General features: G+C 34.3%; 1 protein-coding gene across 2 annotated transcripts in view; it reads right to left on the bottom strand.

Annotated features, from left to right (window-relative positions):
- Positions 1-20,707, bottom strand: part of abcc8 (ATP-binding cassette, sub-family C (CFTR/MRP), member 8) — a 50,651-nt gene that overhangs the window by 15,850 nt on the left and 14,094 nt on the right. For both annotated transcript variants that reach the window (XM_046859606.1, XM_046859607.1), the window contains exons 9-22: positions 18,843-18,998; positions 16,281-16,415; positions 15,490-15,652; positions 15,360-15,400; positions 14,761-14,906; positions 13,039-13,147; positions 12,818-12,934; positions 11,465-11,537; positions 11,067-11,172; positions 7,176-7,208; positions 5,401-5,430; positions 3,911-4,009; positions 2,906-2,990; positions 89-169 (exon numbers count right to left, since the gene is read on the bottom strand). In XM_046859606.1, coding sequence (XP_046715562.1) covers positions 89-169; positions 2,906-2,990; positions 3,911-4,009; positions 5,401-5,430; positions 7,176-7,208; positions 11,067-11,172; positions 11,465-11,537; positions 12,818-12,934; positions 13,039-13,147; positions 14,761-14,906; positions 15,360-15,400; positions 15,490-15,652; positions 16,281-16,415; positions 18,843-18,998 — 1,374 coding nt within the window. The remainder of the gene's footprint in view (positions 1-88; positions 170-2,905; positions 2,991-3,910; positions 4,010-5,400; positions 5,431-7,175; positions 7,209-11,066; positions 11,173-11,464; positions 11,538-12,817; positions 12,935-13,038; positions 13,148-14,760; positions 14,907-15,359; positions 15,401-15,489; positions 15,653-16,280; positions 16,416-18,842; positions 18,999-20,707) is intronic.

Here is a 20,707-nt window from a genome sequence, read left to right as displayed (position 1 = left end):
ACCATTTTGTGTGCTGCCTTATTAATGATTAACCCATTCTAATTTAATCATGCATGCAGCTTTCTGAAATAACTGATTTCAGACTCACCAGGAAGACCACATTGGTGGTCTGATAGAGGGCACGGGCCACACTGATACGCTGCTTTTGGCCTCCAGAGAGGATGATTCCCTAAAAAGAGAGGAATAAGTTTCACCGTCAAAGAAAGAATAAGACATAACTTTAACTTGTTTTAATCTACATACATCGCAAAAATTATGTGCACACCTGACCAAACATACATTTATCTGCTTTCAAGTTATAGGTATTCAATATTAAGCCCTTTGCTCTGATAATAACCTAGACTCCACTGGGAAAGCTTTCTACTAAATATTGCAGTGTGGCTGGTGGAATTTGTGTTCATTCACCCACAAGAGCATTACTGACACTACTGATGTAGGGTGAGGAGGCATGGAGTGATCATCTGAATTCTGAGTAATTCCAAAGCTTCACAGTAGAGCTTAGGTCACCTTCCCAGGTTTTTACACCGAATGTGAGAAACAAATAATATGTTTGTTAATCTTGCTTTCTGCATGGGATTGCATCAAGAATCAGCTCTAAGACCTTTTCTGTTTGCTGTAGTGATGTACAGGTTGATGGACGAGGTCAGACATGAGTCTCTATGGACTATGATGTTTGCGGATGATATTGTGATTTGTGGTGAGAGTAGAGAGCAGGTTGAGAAGAGCATGGAGAGGTGGAGGAAGATGCTGGAGAGAAGGAAAATGAAAGTCAGTAGGAGTAAGACAGAGTACATGTATGTGAATGAGAGGGAGGGCAGTGGAGTGGTGCGGTGTGGTTGCGAGGAGTTTAGGTACCTGGGGTCAACAGTGCAATGTTATGAAGATTTTGTTAGAGAAGAGAAGAAAAAAGTGCAAGCAGGGTGGAGTGGGTGGAGAAGAGTGGCAGGAGTGATTTGTGATAGAAGAGTATCTGCTAGAGTGAAAGGGAAAGTTTATAGGACTGTGGAAAGACCTGCTATGCTGTAGGGTTTAGAGACAGTGGCATTGACCGAATGACAGGAAGCAGAGCTGGAGGTGGCAGAGCCGAAGATGCTAAGATTTTCATTTGGAGTAACGAGGATGGACAGGATTAGAAATGAGTTTATTAGAGAAACAGCACATGTCGGACATTTTGGGGACAAGTTGAGTGAGGCAAGATTGAGATGGTTGGGACATGTGCAGAGGAGGAACATGGGGTATATCGATAGGATGCTGAGGATGGAGCCACAAGGAAGGAGGAAAAGAGGAAGGCCAAGGAGGAGGTTGATGGATGTGGTGAGGGAAGACATGCAGGTAGTTGGTCTGAAAAAAGCAGAGGTAGAGGACTGAATAGTAGGGAGAAGGAGAATCTGCTGTAGCAACCTTTAATAGGAGCAGCCAAAAGAAGAAGAGGACCTTGATTTCTCCACAGAAGCAATACAAGCTGTAACATGTTTTGACCCGTTTGTGAAATAAAATTGCAATATTACTGCATACAAAGAAATTTCCTTTGGTACCATTTTGAGGAAGACCCACATGGGTGTGATGTGTCCCCAATATTTGTAGCTGCATAGTAAACCTCTTATTTGGGAAAATGACACTTAATATTTTTTACTATACAGTTTCTCTATATATTTTAAAGTCTTGTTGCCCCTATATGTTGAATTTTATTTTTGAAAAAATCTAATTTAATACAGAATCAACATGAATATTGTTTTAGTCAGTTTCTATTCACGAACAGGATTGAATATGCTTATATCCATTCCTCTATAGCACATAGGATATATGACTGACAATAACTATCCGAGATTGTTAAAACTGTTTGTAACATGCTCCTTATCACACTTTGTAGACAATTATCAAACTTTTCTTACTTAAGAAAATTCTAAAGAAGTTGGAGAGATCAGATTTATAGTTCAGATATGAGAAGCTGTTCAAATGACAACAATAACCTGAACACAACAAATTCTTAAGTTTACAAGAAACACAATGTTGGTCATACTAAGATCCCCAGTGCACAGTGAAGCATGGTGCTGGTGGTACCATGTTGAAGGGATGGTTGTCATTACCAGGAACTGGTGAAGGATGAGGGCAAGAGGAATAGGACCAAATAAAAAACAATCCAAAAAGATTGTTGTGTTGTGATGTTAGCCTTACAACAAGACAATGACATAAAGCATATAACCAAAACTACATTGGAGTGATTGAAACCAAAAACCTGGATGTGTAAGAATGGGACATTCAAAGGCTTTATCTCAATCTGTTTAAGAATATCTGTAAAGACAAATGGCATCTGATTCTGACAACAGTTTCAACAATTGTGTGCAGAAAAAATGGACAAAAAAATAGGGATCCAGATGTGCATAGCTGATCCAGACATATCTGAGAAGACTGGAGGCTGTAATTGCAGTTAAAGGTGGTTCTTTCAAGTATGGTTCAAGGGGCTTATGAGGGCAAAGACAGCTTTTCATGATTACTTTAGAGCTTTCTGAGTGGGCTGCTGGCTGTTAATACAGCTGTTTTATGTGTCCATTTTATAATCATAAAGCAGAGAGTGATGAAAAAAAACAGAGAGTGAGTGAGTGATAAAGCACACACAAAACAAATATGATCACACAATATACAGTGAAGTCTGTAAATCAGGAGTTATTTCTGTGCAGTAAATAGAAAACTATGAATGTAGCTACAAAAGCAGACTATTACTGTACAGCATTACTGAACTCTTCCAACAAGCATTAGATTGCAACAATATTACAATATTATGATTGCACATAAAAATTTCTGTTAGAAAAATACCCTGACTACTGCAGAAGATTTGTATTAAATCTGAAGCTTTATTGGTTATGGTAGAGGTGTAAGAGAGAATTGTGATTAAAAGAACAATCACCCTTTCACCAATGTCTGTCTGGTCCCCCTGTGGTAGGATGTCAATATCTGGCTGCAGGGAGCATGCCTCGATCACGGTCTTATACCTGTACAAACAACACACTCAGTGCTGTTATACATGCAAAACAGCATTTATTGTAATTAACTACTCATATTTTTATCAGCATAATGGTTTGTTGACTGATGTGTTTTCCACCTTACAATCAAATAGGTTACAAATGAATACATAAAAAATGGTGACAATAGCAAGGAAATGAAAAGCAGAATCATAGACTGCTGTTTCTCTAGTACAGTTGAATATTCTGTTGTTGAGGGTGAATTCTAGCATATTTACTTGAACCGCTCGTAATGGCAGACTGATTTGTCACATCTTTTGTGTGCACCCAGGCCAGCATATTTACCAAAAGAGCAAGACAGAGGGAATGGTGGTGGGGGCATTTCTGAATCATGATTGCATGCTTGTTAAAGCAATTCACAGATGAGCGAGAAATGAGTCAGAGTGACCTATACTGAATAATAAAAGAAGAGACAGACTGACAGATAAAGAGGAATAGAGAAGAAAGGACATGGTAAACATTGCTCCTTCAAGCTTAATTTTACCGCAGCAACAGAAGGCCGGAAACTGCTTAACGTCTTCTGAAAGACAGGCCATTAAAAGCACAGGCTATTGACAGCACCATAATAAACCTGAATGAGGCTTTCGAAAATGCCATTTGGAGGACGTATAAGAGAAAACTCTGCCAGTTGTACCAGGCAGATAAAAAGCAACATATGGCTTATCAATTTTGGGTTTAGACATGCATAATACAAAGTCACGGTTAAAGAATTAAACACACAGACATCACTAACAGCACTCGAATACACAAACATACTAGAAATGTCATTCTGACTTTGTGAGCTATAAAATGTGGAACTGAGACTCTGCAGAGGGTAAATGAAACTTTCACAAGCTAAATGGGAACATATAAAATAGATGACTGCCACAAGAGATTAATGCAAGTGATACCTTTGTTTGATCAAAGGCATCTCAAAGGTGATGTTCTCTACCACAGAGGCATTAAGAAGCCAGGGCTTCTGGGAGGCGTATGCAACAGCACCTCTTTTCCTGTTAGAGAGTGAGAGAGAGAGAGAGAGAGAGAGAGAGAGAGAGAGAGAGAGAGAGAGAAAGAGAGAGAGGGAAAAAGAGAGGCTATTTTATCACTAACACATGATTCGAAGATCAGCTATTTGAATAAAAAAGATTTTAATGAGTAAATATTGCAATTAAAATGCTGCGGTTTAAATTGTGAAAAGTGTATAATTAAATGCATACTTACAGATCAATATATTTGTTGTGGAATAAGTGGTTATACTATATAGATATTTATTATGTTGCCTATCTACAAATGGCAGTGGTGTAGGCTTCACTTCAGGTTTAAGAGGCTCACTGTTAATGAACATTCATAACTAAAATTAATGCCAAGTGTTAACACTAAACCCTTTTTATGACTTATCTCAGTAAGAATGCACTGTTAATTAGGTGATTAATTGACTGACTGATTATTAATTGAATGGTTAGTTTATTAGCTGATTGATTAGTTTAAAAGCTTGACTGACTGACTGATTTATTGATTGATTTTGAATGACTGATTGATTGAATGAAGGGTTGTTGCTTTTATTTTCAGTAGCTGCTTTATACTGCTCATGGCTGTACTGGATTCACACTCAATCCAGTCCAGTCCAGTTCAGTTCAGTTCAGTTCAGTTCAGTTCAGTTCAGTTCAAATCAAATCAAATCAAATCAAGTAAATTTTATAGCACTTAAACAATGGACATTGTCACAAAGGAGCTTGAAAGAAATAAAAAGATTGAGAATCAAACTTTTAAACAAATAAATGTTTCCCTAAAAGGTTATCCTTAATGAGCAATCCAGAGGTAAAAATGTCAGGGAAAAACTCCCTGGATATGATGCCAATACATTTCACAGTTCAATGCACATATACCTAATGCCAATTCGGCATAGCCAAAACCACCTGCTGGTGTGTTTTCAGGAGGTGGAAGGAAAACTGATAACTCTCATTCAACCTGCTGGGATTTCAATATAAAATATATACCGCCTTTGAAATTTCTTTGTACTGAAATGTCAATCAAATAACTTTGATTATAGTGGTAAATAACATAAATGTGACTGTAGGCTTTTTTTTTTTACACATGAATGTAAAAAGTAATCTACAATTCTAAATTGTTTCTAAATATAATTGTATTTAATGTTTTGAAATAAATTTCTGCCTTTCTGAACATACAAGGCAATCAAAACTCTACTCATCAAATTCATGTTTTATATTGTATGGTAGACATGAAGTATAGAGACGATTTACTCAGACAGTAAAAGAGGCAGCGCTCATCAAACCTCTTTCAAATTTTTATCTATTGATGCTACTCAAAACCTTTATAGATAAATTGCATCTAATTTATACATTAATTGTGTGTTTACCTGTGAGAGTGTATTTATACATACCGGAATTCTTCATCACTGGAGACATCTGGACTGAAAATAAAATTGTGCGCACGTGCACACACACAGGTGCGCGCACACACACACACACACACACACACACACACACACACACACCATCATCCCATAATTACACTGAAAGACCATGTATCAGGTCAAGATGAAAAAAGTTGTGCTTCATATTTATCTATATATCTTTTCCTTCACAGAAAACAATTTATACTGACCATAATAATATATGGTCAAGCACAATACTGAAAATGCAATGCATTGAGAATTGTCCTTGTTCAGAAGCCCTGCTGATTTAAAATGTCATACAGCCAGCATGCAGTCAAGAGTAAAAGGATCTTTGTCCTTGGCTGCTATTCTTGCTTAGTTTATGAGAAAGGCAAAACACACACATTTGAAAGAGGCACAGGGTGCAAGAATACGTGCACCTAAACACACACACACACACACACACACCTACTGTACATTCAGACACACACACTCGGCAAAATAAATAATTATTGGCTATTACTGATCTCAGGAATGAATGAATTGTGGTTTAAAAAAACAAGTCAAGTGTCAGATTTTAACAAAATATATTCGACCTCAGTGTTACTTTGCTTGACATAAATGTTCACCTAATTTGTTTACTGTTTACAAGTCAAGTCAAGTCAAGTCAAGTTTATTTGTATAGCGCTTTTCACAACAGACATTGTCTCAAAGCAGCTTTACACAAATCAACAGTGATGGTGAATGGTGTGCATTTGTCCCTGATGAGCAAGCCGTGGCGACTGTGGCAAGGAAAAACTCCCTTAGATGTTATGAGGAAGAAACCTTGAGAGGAACCAGACTCAAAAGGGGAACCCATCCTCATCTGGGTGACATCAAGAGTTTGATCATAAATCTTTCAACAATACAGAACACTGGAGAGTGAGAACTAACATGATTACTGGAGTATAAGATTATAAGTAATGTTCTTTCTGCAGTCTTAAACAGTCTATATGGTTAGTAGCTCCGAGTTTTATAAGCTCAGCATTTGTGATCAAGTTATTTGTTTACATGCTGGGTAATGTGTCAATTTAACAAACATGGTGGTAATTATAGTCAGTCTAAATATATGCCAAACCTTGCTACCTTTAAAGGGATTTCCTCATACATCTTGCACTTTAGGCTTAATCGATTCAATTTATAATGAACCACTACCTATCAAAATATCAACAAAATTCTCCCAGGTTTTAAAATTCAATAACTTTACTTTTGACATCCATGAAAAAAAGGAAAGGTTGTGCTTTCAGAGTTAATTGAAAATTTCACAGTCTAAAGGCATTTTTTTCAGGCTGCCAGACATAATTCTATAGCAGACAAAAAGGTGGTGTTGGTAGGAGTGTTCCTAACCTAGCTTTTCTAAAATCCTACATTGTATTGTTGAATGGACAAGATAGAAGGTAAGAGCAAGACTGCAGCTGAGCACACACTGCTTGATTGGGACTAGATTTGGGACTTATTACAGGTTATTACAAAAACCACACAGGCAATCAGAGAAAAGATGACAATCCTCCACATCCCATAGAAGAAAAACGTGCTGCAGGAAACAATGCTCTAGTACATACACACGCATATAAATATGCAGGAGGTTGGTATTCAGGATGCAGCATTGTCATATTACATTTCAACGCAAATTAAATCCTATCAGAAAAAAAATATATATATATATACACGAAAACATTTAAATGACATGATCACACACATTTAGAATAGAATTTGTTAGAAGGTAAATGCAGGATGTATACCTTTCATCACCCTCTGAATCCAGCTTTGGAATACTGTAATGAGAGGATAAAGAAGAAATCATATGCACCCATTTTAACTATAATAAATATAATATAATATAATATAATATAATATAATATAATATAATATAATATAATATAACAATATAATATAATATAATATAATATAATATAATATAATATAATATAATATAATATAATATAATAATGTTTTGATGGAGATACATTATTCCTGTTTAGTTCTATGAAAAAGTAATGTAAAATAAAATATGTAAAAACAGACCTGGCAACAAAAGACAAAAGGAAAAGTTATGTTAAATTAAAAGATACAGCTGTAGAAAACATAGACAACAGTTCAGTAACATGATTAGGTATAGAAAAAATATCTTAGAAATTCAGAGTGTATCAGAAGTAACAATGAGCAGAGGTTCACCCATTTGCAATCTATAAACTGTTTAACAATTTTAGAATATTACTCTCCAACATTAAATTGAAAAGACTTTGAATACCTCATCATCTACAGTACAAATTTTCATAAAGAGATTTAGAGAATTTGGAGAAATCTCTGTGCACAAGGGACAAGGGCAAAACTCAATATTGGATGCTGATTATCTTTAGGCCCTCAGATAGCACTTTCTGTAAACACAGTTCACCATTATCCACAAATCCAGGTTAAAGCAATATCATGCAAAGAAGAAGCCATATGTGAAAATAAAAGAGAAATGTTGCTTTCTACGCTACTAATATGGAGTCAGGAATCTATATACAGCATCCATTACAACAGCAAGGCTTCGTAGTAGATGAGTCCAGGTACTGAACTGGCCCGCTAACAGAACTATCACCAGAACTATCACCAGTTGAAAAAACAGGAGCATCATGAAATGAAAAATATGACAAAATGTTTATTCACAACGTCCTTTCTTTACTCAGATATTCAATAACTCCATCAAACTTTGTTTCTTAAATCACCAAACATTTGTTTTATTTAAGCGTCAACTCTCAGCACTAAAATCAGCCATGATGCACACATCCAGCAATTTGTGGCATTTTTTCCTCATAATGCCGAAACAAACTTAATTAACTCTGTCTTTTTGATCGTACAGATAAGAGCAATACATCATTGTGTCAATATGTAAAGGGCTTACTTTTATTTGTATACTTATAATAACAACAAAATGCTGTGTTTTTGTAAAATAAACAAAAAAACAGACAGAAATAGGTTAAATGCAATTATTATTTTCTCAGAATTGTAGTAAAAAACTCGCAGTTGCGAGAAAAAAGTCATTATTGCGAGATATAAACTCACAATTGCGAGTTATAAAGTCAAAATTTTGCGTCACTTTTGGCAAAGCACATAATAGGCTTCGATATCTATTATAACATGCAAATCGTAAAGTATTATCATGCCAAAGAGTTTATATGGCCATGCCTTGTCATCGAGAAAAAGGCGTACAAAGCTCTGTTTACAATAAAAAGGTAACTCCTGTGTTCTGTAAGAATCACATCTCATGGTTTCCTATGGTGCTTTGCCAGAAAGTTTCGTGAATGAGTTATAAACCGCAATTGCCACAAAAATAAAAAAGGCCGATTTCTGAATAGTAAATTCTGACCTATACCTAGAGCTCATATCTCGCAATTGCAATTTTTATATCTCAGAATTGTGAGAGAAAAAGTCACAATAATTTTTTTTGGTTTTATTCAGTGGTGGAAACGGGCTTCCATACTTCTGTGTCTGTCATCACTTTTTACATACACCTAAATAAAACCAGAGAGGTCGAGCGATATGGGTTTCTCTCTAGCCGATGCTGATATTTAGAAATCAGGGCAGCCGATGGCCAATATATGATGCCGATTTTTTTTTGGACGATTTTCTTTATTTTCGCGCCCCTCATCTCATTAATTCTTACCGTAAATTAATAAGATTAAAAATTAATTAAATTCAACATTTATTGAACAGAAGCCTCTCTTAGCTCTGCACTTTGGTTTTGGTACCTGATCAAACCTGTAGCGTGAACTACAGCTGGTTAAAGGCTCACTAACAATAAAAATCCAAAACTTTACTCTGATTCTCTCTCCAAAATAGTATCATTTTTTAACCAATGAAATATATCAGGCTAGATAAAGTACTTAGATAAAGATAAGAGCTTAAACCCCGGGGGACACCAAGTTGTCATGTGTTTTATTATTGTGTAGCTTTTCCGTTAACTCTGTTCGTACCACGTCAGCTGTTTTTCGGCGATGTCGAATCGGAGGCGGAGCTCCGAGTGGTTAATTAGCATAGAGAATGCGCACACGGGAAAACATGGAACATGCTTGTTGTCATTCTTACTCTTTTCTTTGCAGCTTAGCAGACATAATTGAAAAGTGCTACACGAATCTGTTAGTAACGATTGCAGCAGGTATACAGACGGTTTGTTTTAATATATTCACAGTTTTAGCTTTTCCGGTTTCTCTGGTTGGACGCCAAATCCACACTACTGCCACCTGCTGTATGGGAGAGTTATGTTCTCTTCTTCGAGTGCAGAATGCACGGTTTGTTGAGTCAGGTGGTACAGCTAATCAATCGGCCAACCTCTAGAAAATAACCTGAATCTCAGTGAATACTTGCCTCACATAATAAATATATGTAAAGAAGCTTAAAATGTCTAATATTTAATAAACAAATTCACATCTAAAACCAAAACAGATATTCTCTGATTATGTAATTCTTATGAGAGTTAAACGGGGTACAGTTTCTCCGGTATCACCTCTTTAACCGTCCGTGTGCAAACATAGTGAAAGTCCCGTTTGGTGTCCTGATGATTTAAGTAATTTAAAACACCATACTTACTTTAAAACCTTAAAAATAATATTTTTGTCTTAATGCTCTATGTTGAATAACGTTTCACTAATAATAAACATACATTTGCATAAATAATCTATATTTGTCCATTGCCATGTTAATTAGAGTATTAAAAACATGAAAAGTATTAATTTAAGGTACATTTAAAACAGATAAAAATGTGCGGTTAAATTGCAAATAATTACATGTTGACTCATGACAATCCTGCAATTAATTGCGATTAAATATTTTCTTAGAATGACAGCCCTATTTTTTATTTTTTATTGATTTATTTTTACATATTTTTTGGAATTGGGGTTGTAGATGCAAACTGTTCACACCTTATGAACTTACGTATGAGCATACGTGTGGAGGATTCGAGATATTATGGTCAATTAAATAATAGATCAATGAGCCAAATTCTGTTCATTTGGTATCAACAATTCAAAACTAGTGATTTCAGGTTAATCATTTTATATTTAATGTATCATATCATCAAAAGAAATAGCACAAAGTGTCCAAATATTCATACATATTTAAACTATTTTCACTTGATATTTTTTTCAACATATTTAGCTAGTGTTTTTGCAAATCTCTGCAAAATAAATGATCAGCAAATTAATCACAAGGAAAGGCTTTAGCTGGCTTCTCTGGAAGTAATAAGATTTTACATAAAATACTCTATATACTAAAGCTTGTCATAAATTCATATGCAGGTAATTATGTATACCCAATTTCTAAGGTCTACTATAAGCAAACACATAATAAAGCTATCTGCATTCCCTGTGTTCACTAATCAACTGAGCTAATTGTATTCAGTTTGGGTAACCTATTTATTGATTCCATTTTATCACTTACCAGTGTTTCACAAATTAAAATTTATATAAATCCGACCTTTCCATCCTCACTGAACTGGACTCAAATAAAGATTTAGCTCAGTCAGGACAAGTGGTAGCCATGCTATTTAAAGGTCATGAGAACAACAGGACCAAAAATAGCCAAAAAGGATGGAATTAATGTTGATTTTTGCAAGATGTATTTATAACCTGCATTAGGGACTGTATATATACCTGTTCCATGTCACAGTGCCAGAAATACTTTGCATCTCCCCTAGTGCAGCCAGTAACAGGGAGGATTTTCCACAGCCCACCTGACCCACTATCATAGTCAGCTGACCTGGTAGGAAACACACACACACACACACACACACACACACACACACACACACACACACACACACACACGTACATATGCACACAAAAGCACACACATACAAATCCACCCACCCCTCCCCGCAAACACAAGCATACACACACACACACACACACACACACACACACACACACACACACACACACACACACACACACACACACACACACATACACAATAAGGAAGAAGGTCATACATTTCACCCATTATCATGATGTACATAATTTTTGACTATACTTTCTATTAGAAAACTCACCGAATGGAATCTTTATATTCACATTGGAAAGTGTGAGTGCTCCTTCAGTCCAGCTGAAATATCCACTGTTTATCTGTCAGAATTGTCACAAATCAAACTACAGTGCTACAATACTTATATTTGTTGTGTTGCAAACAATTTTTGCATACCATACTGTACTTAAAGATTGTCTGGTATTCATGCAATTTTTGTCATTGATAAATATTTTTTTATTGTATATAATTCAAACACATATACCATATATGACCTGTTTTTAAAATGAAACATCTACTGCACATAGTGGTCATACGGTAACATATTATTTACTGTATTTTTGATTAATATTTTTAGCGTGTCTTTATAAGCATAAGAATAAGAATATTAAAAATAATACTGTACAATATATAAAATGGAGTTGATATGACCACTTCATATAAAGATGTATATTAATTTTATTCAGATAAATAACACATAAATGGTCAATTCTTATAGATCATAGCAAGAAAAAGTTTTAGCAGATGCACAAGCACAAGACACAAATGCATGCTTTGAAATTTTTTTATGTAATTGCCTAGCTAAATATCTACCATATCACTCTTTCAATTAAATGGAGAGAATGGAGAGGAATGGAGTGATTTGATACTTAAAAAAATAACAAAAGTAAGATGTCTTCCCTTTCTTTAACAAAAAAAAGTTCAAATGTTCAGTATTTTATGTTGGTACACAGTGTGGATATGAAAATATACTATAAAATGGCACAATTAGAAGTGATAAAAGGGCATTAGAAATACTCCCCCATGAGACATCATGCATGTAAATGTATCGCATTTGTCAGATCCCCTTATCCAGAGAGACTTACAGAAGTGCTTCCTAATTAATGCTCATTAAAAATGCATCTTAGTACCAATATAAATAGGTCAGAGTCTAAGAATACAATAAAGCTAAATGCTCCCAAGGAATCTCTTCAATAAAAATTAAAGCAGCCTAATTGCTGTTATATATTATTTCAGAGAATGGATGAGAATGATTGTCACTATAGAAGTGTAATTCATAGAGTAAAGTGACATGAATAACAAAATTCCATGACTGTATGTTATAATAATCGATTATAAAGTGACTCCAGACATCACTAAAGCCATATGATTGTCCATATTATATTTATGTTCAATTCTTAATAAATACTGTAAATAGCATGTATATTACTTAGGTATATGTGGCTTGGTCACTTACCAACATTTCAAACATAGTCTTATATGAATACATTAAAGTTTTCCCTTTGAGTCAAATAGTATATTGGAAATTATATCACTATATACAAATGCTTCATGAATGTTGACCTAAGAAATCCTAGCAATCCATATGGCTCATGCTTACTTTGATGCAGACATCTTCATCTTCTGCTGCGGCTGTTTCTATGTACTGCTCACTCTGTAGTCCAAAGCTATTCCACTCATCTCTCACTGGACGCTTGCGGTTTACAACTTTCAGTGGCTATAAACACAGACATGGCATTTAAACACACCAAGGACTACTCTGAGGCTTTTAAAGTGTTTAAATAAAGTGAAAGAATGACAGACAGGGAAGAGAATTCTCACCAGGGCTTGGTAATTGCTGTGGTTGGTTGAGATGGCCGAAATGGTGGCCTTGGGCTCTTGCTCTTCTCCAATCTCATCAATGGAGAAGAACTCACTCAGCTTCTGCACACTAATTCCAACAAGCATTTTAAGAGGGTTAATGTGATCACATTGGTTTTAATCAAGTCATTTAAAACATAAGGATGCTTAGTTATTTAACAGTACATTGTGATGTCCCCCCTTACATATTTTTGAGAGTAAAATTTCTGGCCAATTTAGAGCTCCTCTTAGAGTCAGCCTTTCAAATTAGTAATGTAATTGAACTAATTTCTTAGTGCAACTGAGACATAAAGCAGAGAAAATGGGAAGCATATTACACAGTATTATTTGATTAGCCTTATGAGTGAGGGAAAGTGCAATTTCTTTAGTAGATATTTCAAAAGCATTGGATTTCAATGAACTTGTTAGAGCACCATTAGTCTTTTCCTAATAGCTTCTCTGCAATAAACCTATATATATATGTATTCAGTGCCATTTGTCAACAATTTTCTGAGAAGAGGTTCTTGTTGTTTCTTTTGCAGTTAAATCATATTTTAGTTTACAACTAAATATATTTATAAATAAAATACATAGAGGTACCAACAGCAAAGAAATACTCATTGAGACTGTTTGAGGAAAAAGCTGTGAGAGGAACAATTACTTCTGGGTAACACTGGATAAAAATTACTCTTTTACAATGCTTAACTATACAGACAAAAATCTGAATAGGGTTGAAAAGAATAAATGGGTTGAAAAATTGTTTAATGTGATTATCATAGTGTTAAAATTAGAACTACCAGAAATCTATTACTGACTTTAGGCACAGTACACAGGTAATTTGTATTTAATTAGAGGTAACTTAACAGTCTCTAGGCAGTAATTATTCATTTAAATGCATCTATACGTAACTAAAATAATACGTACATAGTTTTAACATATTTTTATTTTAAAATGTTATATTTATAATCAAAATTCCTAAGATGAAAAAAAACCACAGTGCATATTTTTACATGTCATGGTATGTCAAGATAAATCCTGCCCATCAATTTTAATTTCTATATATTATATGTAATCACTGGCCCTACAAACCACTTCTAGGACATACACCAAAATATTGTTTTTTATTTTGTCCTCTGCACACAACAACTGTGTGCTACTATGTGAAACCATGCACAACTCCATGCTACAAATAGAATGAATGGACTAACCATGATCTACAGCCTCTGCTTTTATGAGGAAATGCATGAATCTTCCATTTCTCTATTTCGAGTAAGCCGATGGCCTTACAGCAATGTATGTTCATTCCACTGAGCACAAAGTATTAATGGACATTGACCAAAAAAAAAAAAAAGGTAAGTCTAGTTAAATTGAACCTATCCTGGGTGTTGTAAATTCAGATCACCAGAGCTATTTATTATTCTTGATTATGCTTAATAATGTTAAAATATTTATGACAAGCTCATTTTGTTTGACCTTTAAAAAACATAATTAATGCATTTGTTGGTTTAATTCATGTGCAAATATTTCTGGCATACTTCTCTTTCATGAACAGACATTTCCATCATAACCTGAAGTTTTTAAAACAAAAACATTTTAATTACAGACATATTTTGGGAAATATAATATAAAACAGAATATAATTATTAATTGTTAGCTATAAAAGCAAGATTTTATGATTGTAGACCCTGTTAATAAGTGACAAACCTGACAAGGGCTTTGACCGTGGAGCGAACCACACTGGACAGGAGAAAGAGAGGTGTGACCAAGATATGGAAAAGGGAGAGTGAGGCGAACGCTACAGCTGGAGATAGATCTGCATCGTCAGACAGGTGCACATGGACCACAAATGTCTGTGAGCAATGTGCGTGCACACACACACACACACACACACACACACACACACACACACACACACACAAACATATTAATCTGTAAATGTTTTGTTTGTTTGTTTGCCTGCAACTACAACAAACTTCTATTTAAGGAACTAAATAGCTCTTTTATTATTATAAAGAATATATAGAATTATAAATTGTGCCCCAGAAGCTGTTTTACACATTATGTAATGATTTTTTCCATATATGCCCTAATACATTTTTCATAAAGGGGTGTTATAATCAAGCACAGTATAACACTGTGAAGATACATCCTTCTTTTACATCATCATCAGATCATAGATCATAAATCCCACTGAGATATTATTTTCCTAGTTTTTTTATGTTTTTAAAAATTATTTATTAGTATGATATTCAATAATAGACAGCCAAGTAAACACATAGCACTTTCCAGAGGGTAGTACTTACAGTAAGAACTGCAGCAATTGGTATAGCAGCATTCATAAATACTGAAAAATAAGAAAAAAAACAAGTAAGAGGTGAGTTTCCATTTTGCCCACACAGGTATAGGATTTAATGCAGTAAATATCTTTCTCACTAGAAATGGAAGTGTAAAGTGCAAAGGCCTGCAGGCTGGTCAGCTCTTTTCTCCTGGTCTCCTCCACACTGGAACAGAAGATGTGCTCCCACGAGTAGAGCTTTAGTAGCTTGATACCACGCAACAACTCGTTGGTTTTCTTCAGCCGCTCACTGGAGTACTCCTACAAGGTCAGTATTGAAGCCACGCTCATTCTTTATACACGCATTTATCTTCAGGTGGAAGTAAAATAAACTAAATACTAATAATATAAATTAATGCTTAGGAGAGCAGAGTAAAGTATTTATTACTAGAGTCTCTTTTTTTTACTTTACTATTTGAGCCCATAACAAATGCAATTATTTACCAATTGAGCATTTACTTGTCTGGAAAAAATTGTCTCCATATTTCCATATTCTACAAGAAAAAAGGCTGTAAAATGACTATATACTTTCTAGAATCATATTGCATATTAACTACAAACTGTTTATTTTAGGTCAAATAAAAGTCAAAGTAATTATGCAGTGTGGCATGTGAATGTATCTTAGGCCTAATTTTCTTAAGACAGCAGTGTGTCCATTATGTATCCAGCAATATATCTGTGATTTACACAGATATAACATTTTGTGCACATCATTCATAAAAATTATAGAGTTCCTTGAGAAACATGACAACTACTCCTGTCTGAATACTTGACATATCTGAAAAGAAAATATATAATATAAATTATATATGAAGTCAATAGATCTTGTGTAGATTTGAATTTAACCTAGACAGTGCAGCAATTGAACAGCCCAGATAGTATAACTCACCAGGGTGTTTTTTTGTGTTTGGGACAATTTGGTAGCCACAAAGTACTGCACAGGGGCCAGGAGGGTAATGATGGTTGCCCCAATCAAGGCACTTATTCCCAGAAGGTAGTAGAGTAGAATTACTCCCACTATAATCTAAAACAGATTAAAAGAAGGTATTTTATTTCATTTTCATTACATTTTATTATGTAGTAAATTTAATTACACAAATTAATACACAGGATTACATCATCACACTCAGCTGATATATTTAATTAGAATAAAAAATTGGAAAGTGAAACATTTTGCCCATATTAGAAGCATTTCCAAATGGAAGAAAAAAAACAAGATGCATTTTCACTTCTATCAACCGATACCCAAAGGATGTTTTAGATTATACTATTGACCCCCCAAATGCTGTAAAATAAAAAAAAATAAAAACACAGAATAAGACCATAAATATGCACTGTTCTTAAACATATTTTATTGGAGATAAAAGCAGGCAGAAGACTCTGTAGTATTTAGTATTCTTACCCCTTTAAGTTGTAAACAATAAATCAGTTACAAACCTGTAATTTGTTTTCAAATAAAAATGATTAAAACAGGAAAATCCAATTTGTTTAAAAAAGCAATGGCTACCGAGGACTAGAGCTGACTGCAATTAATTAATAGGTTTGCCAATTCTGATGAATATATTAGCAAAGACTAAAAAAGAAAATGTGAATTTCATTAGAGATTTTGAATAACTTATAACAGAAACTTAAAATAAAACCTAAGATGTGTTACAAATGCATTTTCTATTTAGCTTTGGAAATTTACTCCCATATGTTGTTTATCTAGAAAGCACACTAAAAGGCTTAATGACAAGAATGGACTGGGATGTAGGACACATACCACTCCTTTTATTATCAGCAGCCCACATGTTCGTGGAGTATTTTCTGCAATGCAACACTAATGCATGAATAAATGACAGTTTGTTAAAATAGGCTATTATGGAGCAGCAGGTGGTGTGACACACATGGCTTTAAAAACGGCTCTGACAACATGTCTGTAAAAAACCTTTTCTCTTATACAAAACAAGCTACAGGATTCTATTATGGATTCAGCTACAGGTTTAAATTATCCACATAGATTCTGAAGAAATATATCCATTAACAGAATAACATAATTTAAGTTTTATGATTTTGATTAGGAATTACTCACATTTACATTATTTGGCATATGCTTTAATTCAAAGTGACCTGATATAAATGAACATAAAAGGGGTTAATGGCCTTGTTCAAGGGCCTATAATCAGCAGACAGTCATTGCAAAACCTTTCGATCAATATCCCAAAGCCATAACCAGTGAGCCACCATACTCAGTTCTATGTAAAATGCCAAAAGTACACAAGACTACTGCTTCTGGAATGTGTCTTTGAAAATCAACTGTGTTTTCCAGAATTAATAAGCTGTAATTTGTTATTAAAGTGGGAGGTAAGATGTAACTAGACACTACATCAATGCTAAAGTAATTGCTTTATAATAGGAAATGGTAAGACTTTTACCTAATTATACTCAAATTATAAAGAGGATACAGTCAATCCTCATTGGAAAACCTCAGTGGAGGCAAAGCAGAGACCAGGTTTAGAGAAATGCCACTCTCTGGAACTGAAAGTGTGGCAGCTGTAACCAACATTCATGACAGCCATAAATGGTCAAAATAAAAAAAGGGCTAAATGATATTTAGCTACTACTGGAATAAATGTATGTGATTTGCTCTGTTTATGTCTAATTAAAAAAGACTGTGACTATCTGACTGATGTCCAGTGTGCTGAGTATAAAGTCGCTAAGAGTATCAGTCCAAAGCCGGAAAGGAAATAAGAAGACTGAAAGTGTACTATAAGCTACAATATACAATATACAATATACCACAAATAAGAAATAATAAAAACATGTACAGTATATGAACATTTCCCCCCAAGTTATTCACTGACTAGGATATCTGTACAGTATGGCAGATTTGAACATTTGTACACAAGACATATGCTGAGCAGTATGGTAGCGTGTGTAAAAGCTGTACAGTAGTTATGAGTAACCAGTGACGGGCGGTCAGGGCCGTATAGACTACAAAGCCTTCTTTGCTGGCATAAATACTATCAGAAGCACTGACCTACATTTACAACCTAAATTTTAATATTTGTTGCATAAAATTGGATTAATTTATTTCCCAAAAGTTTATTCTCTTTATTTCAGGTCCTAATGAGACTAAATGAGTAATTAAAGGCGCACATTAAGTATAAAATAAAAGACTCATTAGCAGGACTAGCATGAACTGTAAAAAGTCAATAATGTGACAATAATTGCTCATACAATCTATATTGTTCCAATAAAATTGTAACTAAAGATATAGGATAAAGCAATCATACAGCAAAATAGAATGAAGGATAATAATTATTTTTAATTGAAAGGGAAGGTTTATCCAATACTCCTATGGGGAGATAAAGATGCAGCAGTCCATGATATTACACATTTAAAAGAGTAAAAAACAAAGCAAGGTAATGATTCACTTAAGCAAAAGCTTTGTAAATTACTACGCACATACCTGTACTGGCATGGCCCACAGGTTTGGACACAGGAAGAAGAACCACATCAATTGGTTGGTGTCTATGGCAACTAGGTTGCAGATTTGGCCCACTGTCATCTCCCCCATAGACATGTTGGACGTGCACAGACGCATGATCTTATTGTAAATCTTTGTCTGACAAAAACAAGACCACAAAAGCAAGAAAGGCAAATGAATTAAGACCTAGGTCAAACTCTATTAATAATATAAAGAATACAAAAAAGCGAGAATATATTAAATTTACATGATGATAAACATAAACAAAATGAATTACATTACATTAATAAAATATAAAATTTTAAAACAAGTTTGTTTCAAAGGCCCATATGAATGATAGAAATGTTATCCTTGTTGTCCTGCACTGATTTTATAGATTATAATTTTAAGAAAGCTATTTGTAGTTAGAATTTTTTTTTCACCAGAACTATCTGCACATTTTATAGTAATTTCTCTGCACTTTGAAGGATTTTTATATGTAAGTCAACAAAAGTCGACACAATCGCTGCAGCAACTATTTTTAAACATATAATTTACATTTAGTTTTATTATAAATAAATATTAAATATAAATACAATTTAATATATAAATACAAAGTTATTTTATATGCTGAACATATATTTGTGAATATTTAAGACTTTTAAAAAGCATGGACATACAAGTATGGACCCACTAGTCTTTAGTCGTTAGTTAAGTAATTAACTTGGCTACTTCATATCCACCTCATTAGGCAGGTCGAGGACTGCAATTAGGAATTGTTAGCTGTTGACAGTTCCAGAGTGTAATAAATTCTTTGACTCTTTAGTCGAAAACCTTGAGCTCCTCTAACCAGCTGTTTAAGATTCCAAACATATAAAGTCACAGTGGAAGGTAAAAACGAAAAGCTTTACACACCCCTGTGACAAATATGGTAATACCCCTATTTTGTGGATGTCCAAAACATAAAAATCAAGTGACAAACATCTAGGATTGGTTTCAGGAATTAAAGGGAAAAACTATAAAATCTACAACCCAGCTCACATAAGTTTACACACCCTTTTATATTTAAGAATGTGGCAGTGTTCAGAATCAACCAATTAGATTCAAAATCATGTTAAATACTAATTTGCATACATCTACTATCAATTGAGGTCACTGAATAACCCCACAGCTCTAACTATAGGATTTTCCTGACTATTTCTTATATCTTATGACGTATATACTGAATCTCATTGTTCAAAAATATAATTTAGAATTTTTGTCATTACATGGGACAACAATTGCACAAATAATTTATTTATTTACAAAACCATGTTGAATAATGTGCAATTGGTTCAAACCAAATTAGATTTTTTTTAACACCAAATAATATGTTAATAAAAAAATACATCCCCATCGTGAACCATTATGGTGTATATAAGCAATATGCTGCTCTGATTCAGCTGGAACTGGGGCTTTAATCAAGGTGGACAGAATAATAAATTCTTCTGCTCATACACTTACGATAACTAGAAATTTCATGCGTGACAGCAACCAAAGACACCCCCATTCAACAAAGGAACAGCTTCACCAAAAACAGATCCAGGTATTGGATTGGCCCAGTGAGAATCCATATCCAAATCAAATCAATAATCTTTCACCTTACAAATGTGCTTCAAATAATCAATAGCTTAGGGTATTTACATTACTGCAATGCATTAATGGTACAATTACATTAACTCTTACTGCTTTTCACATTAATTAGGTCGTGATTTCCAGAAAAAAAGGTTGAATAACGATCTGCTATTTAAAAAACAATTGTAACACAGTCAGTCAGTCAGTCAGTCAAGAAACTAAAGCTAAAAGAGGATTGACTTGTACATAAGGTA

This window comes from Silurus meridionalis, chromosome 10 (genome assembly GCF_014805685.1).
Source record: "Silurus meridionalis isolate SWU-2019-XX chromosome 10, ASM1480568v1, whole genome shotgun sequence".
In the NCBI taxonomy this organism is placed as follows: domain Eukaryota; kingdom Metazoa; phylum Chordata; class Actinopteri; order Siluriformes; family Siluridae; genus Silurus; species Silurus meridionalis.
Note: the sequence above shows the minus strand (reverse complement) of the source record. Positions and strands in the feature narration are given on the sequence as shown.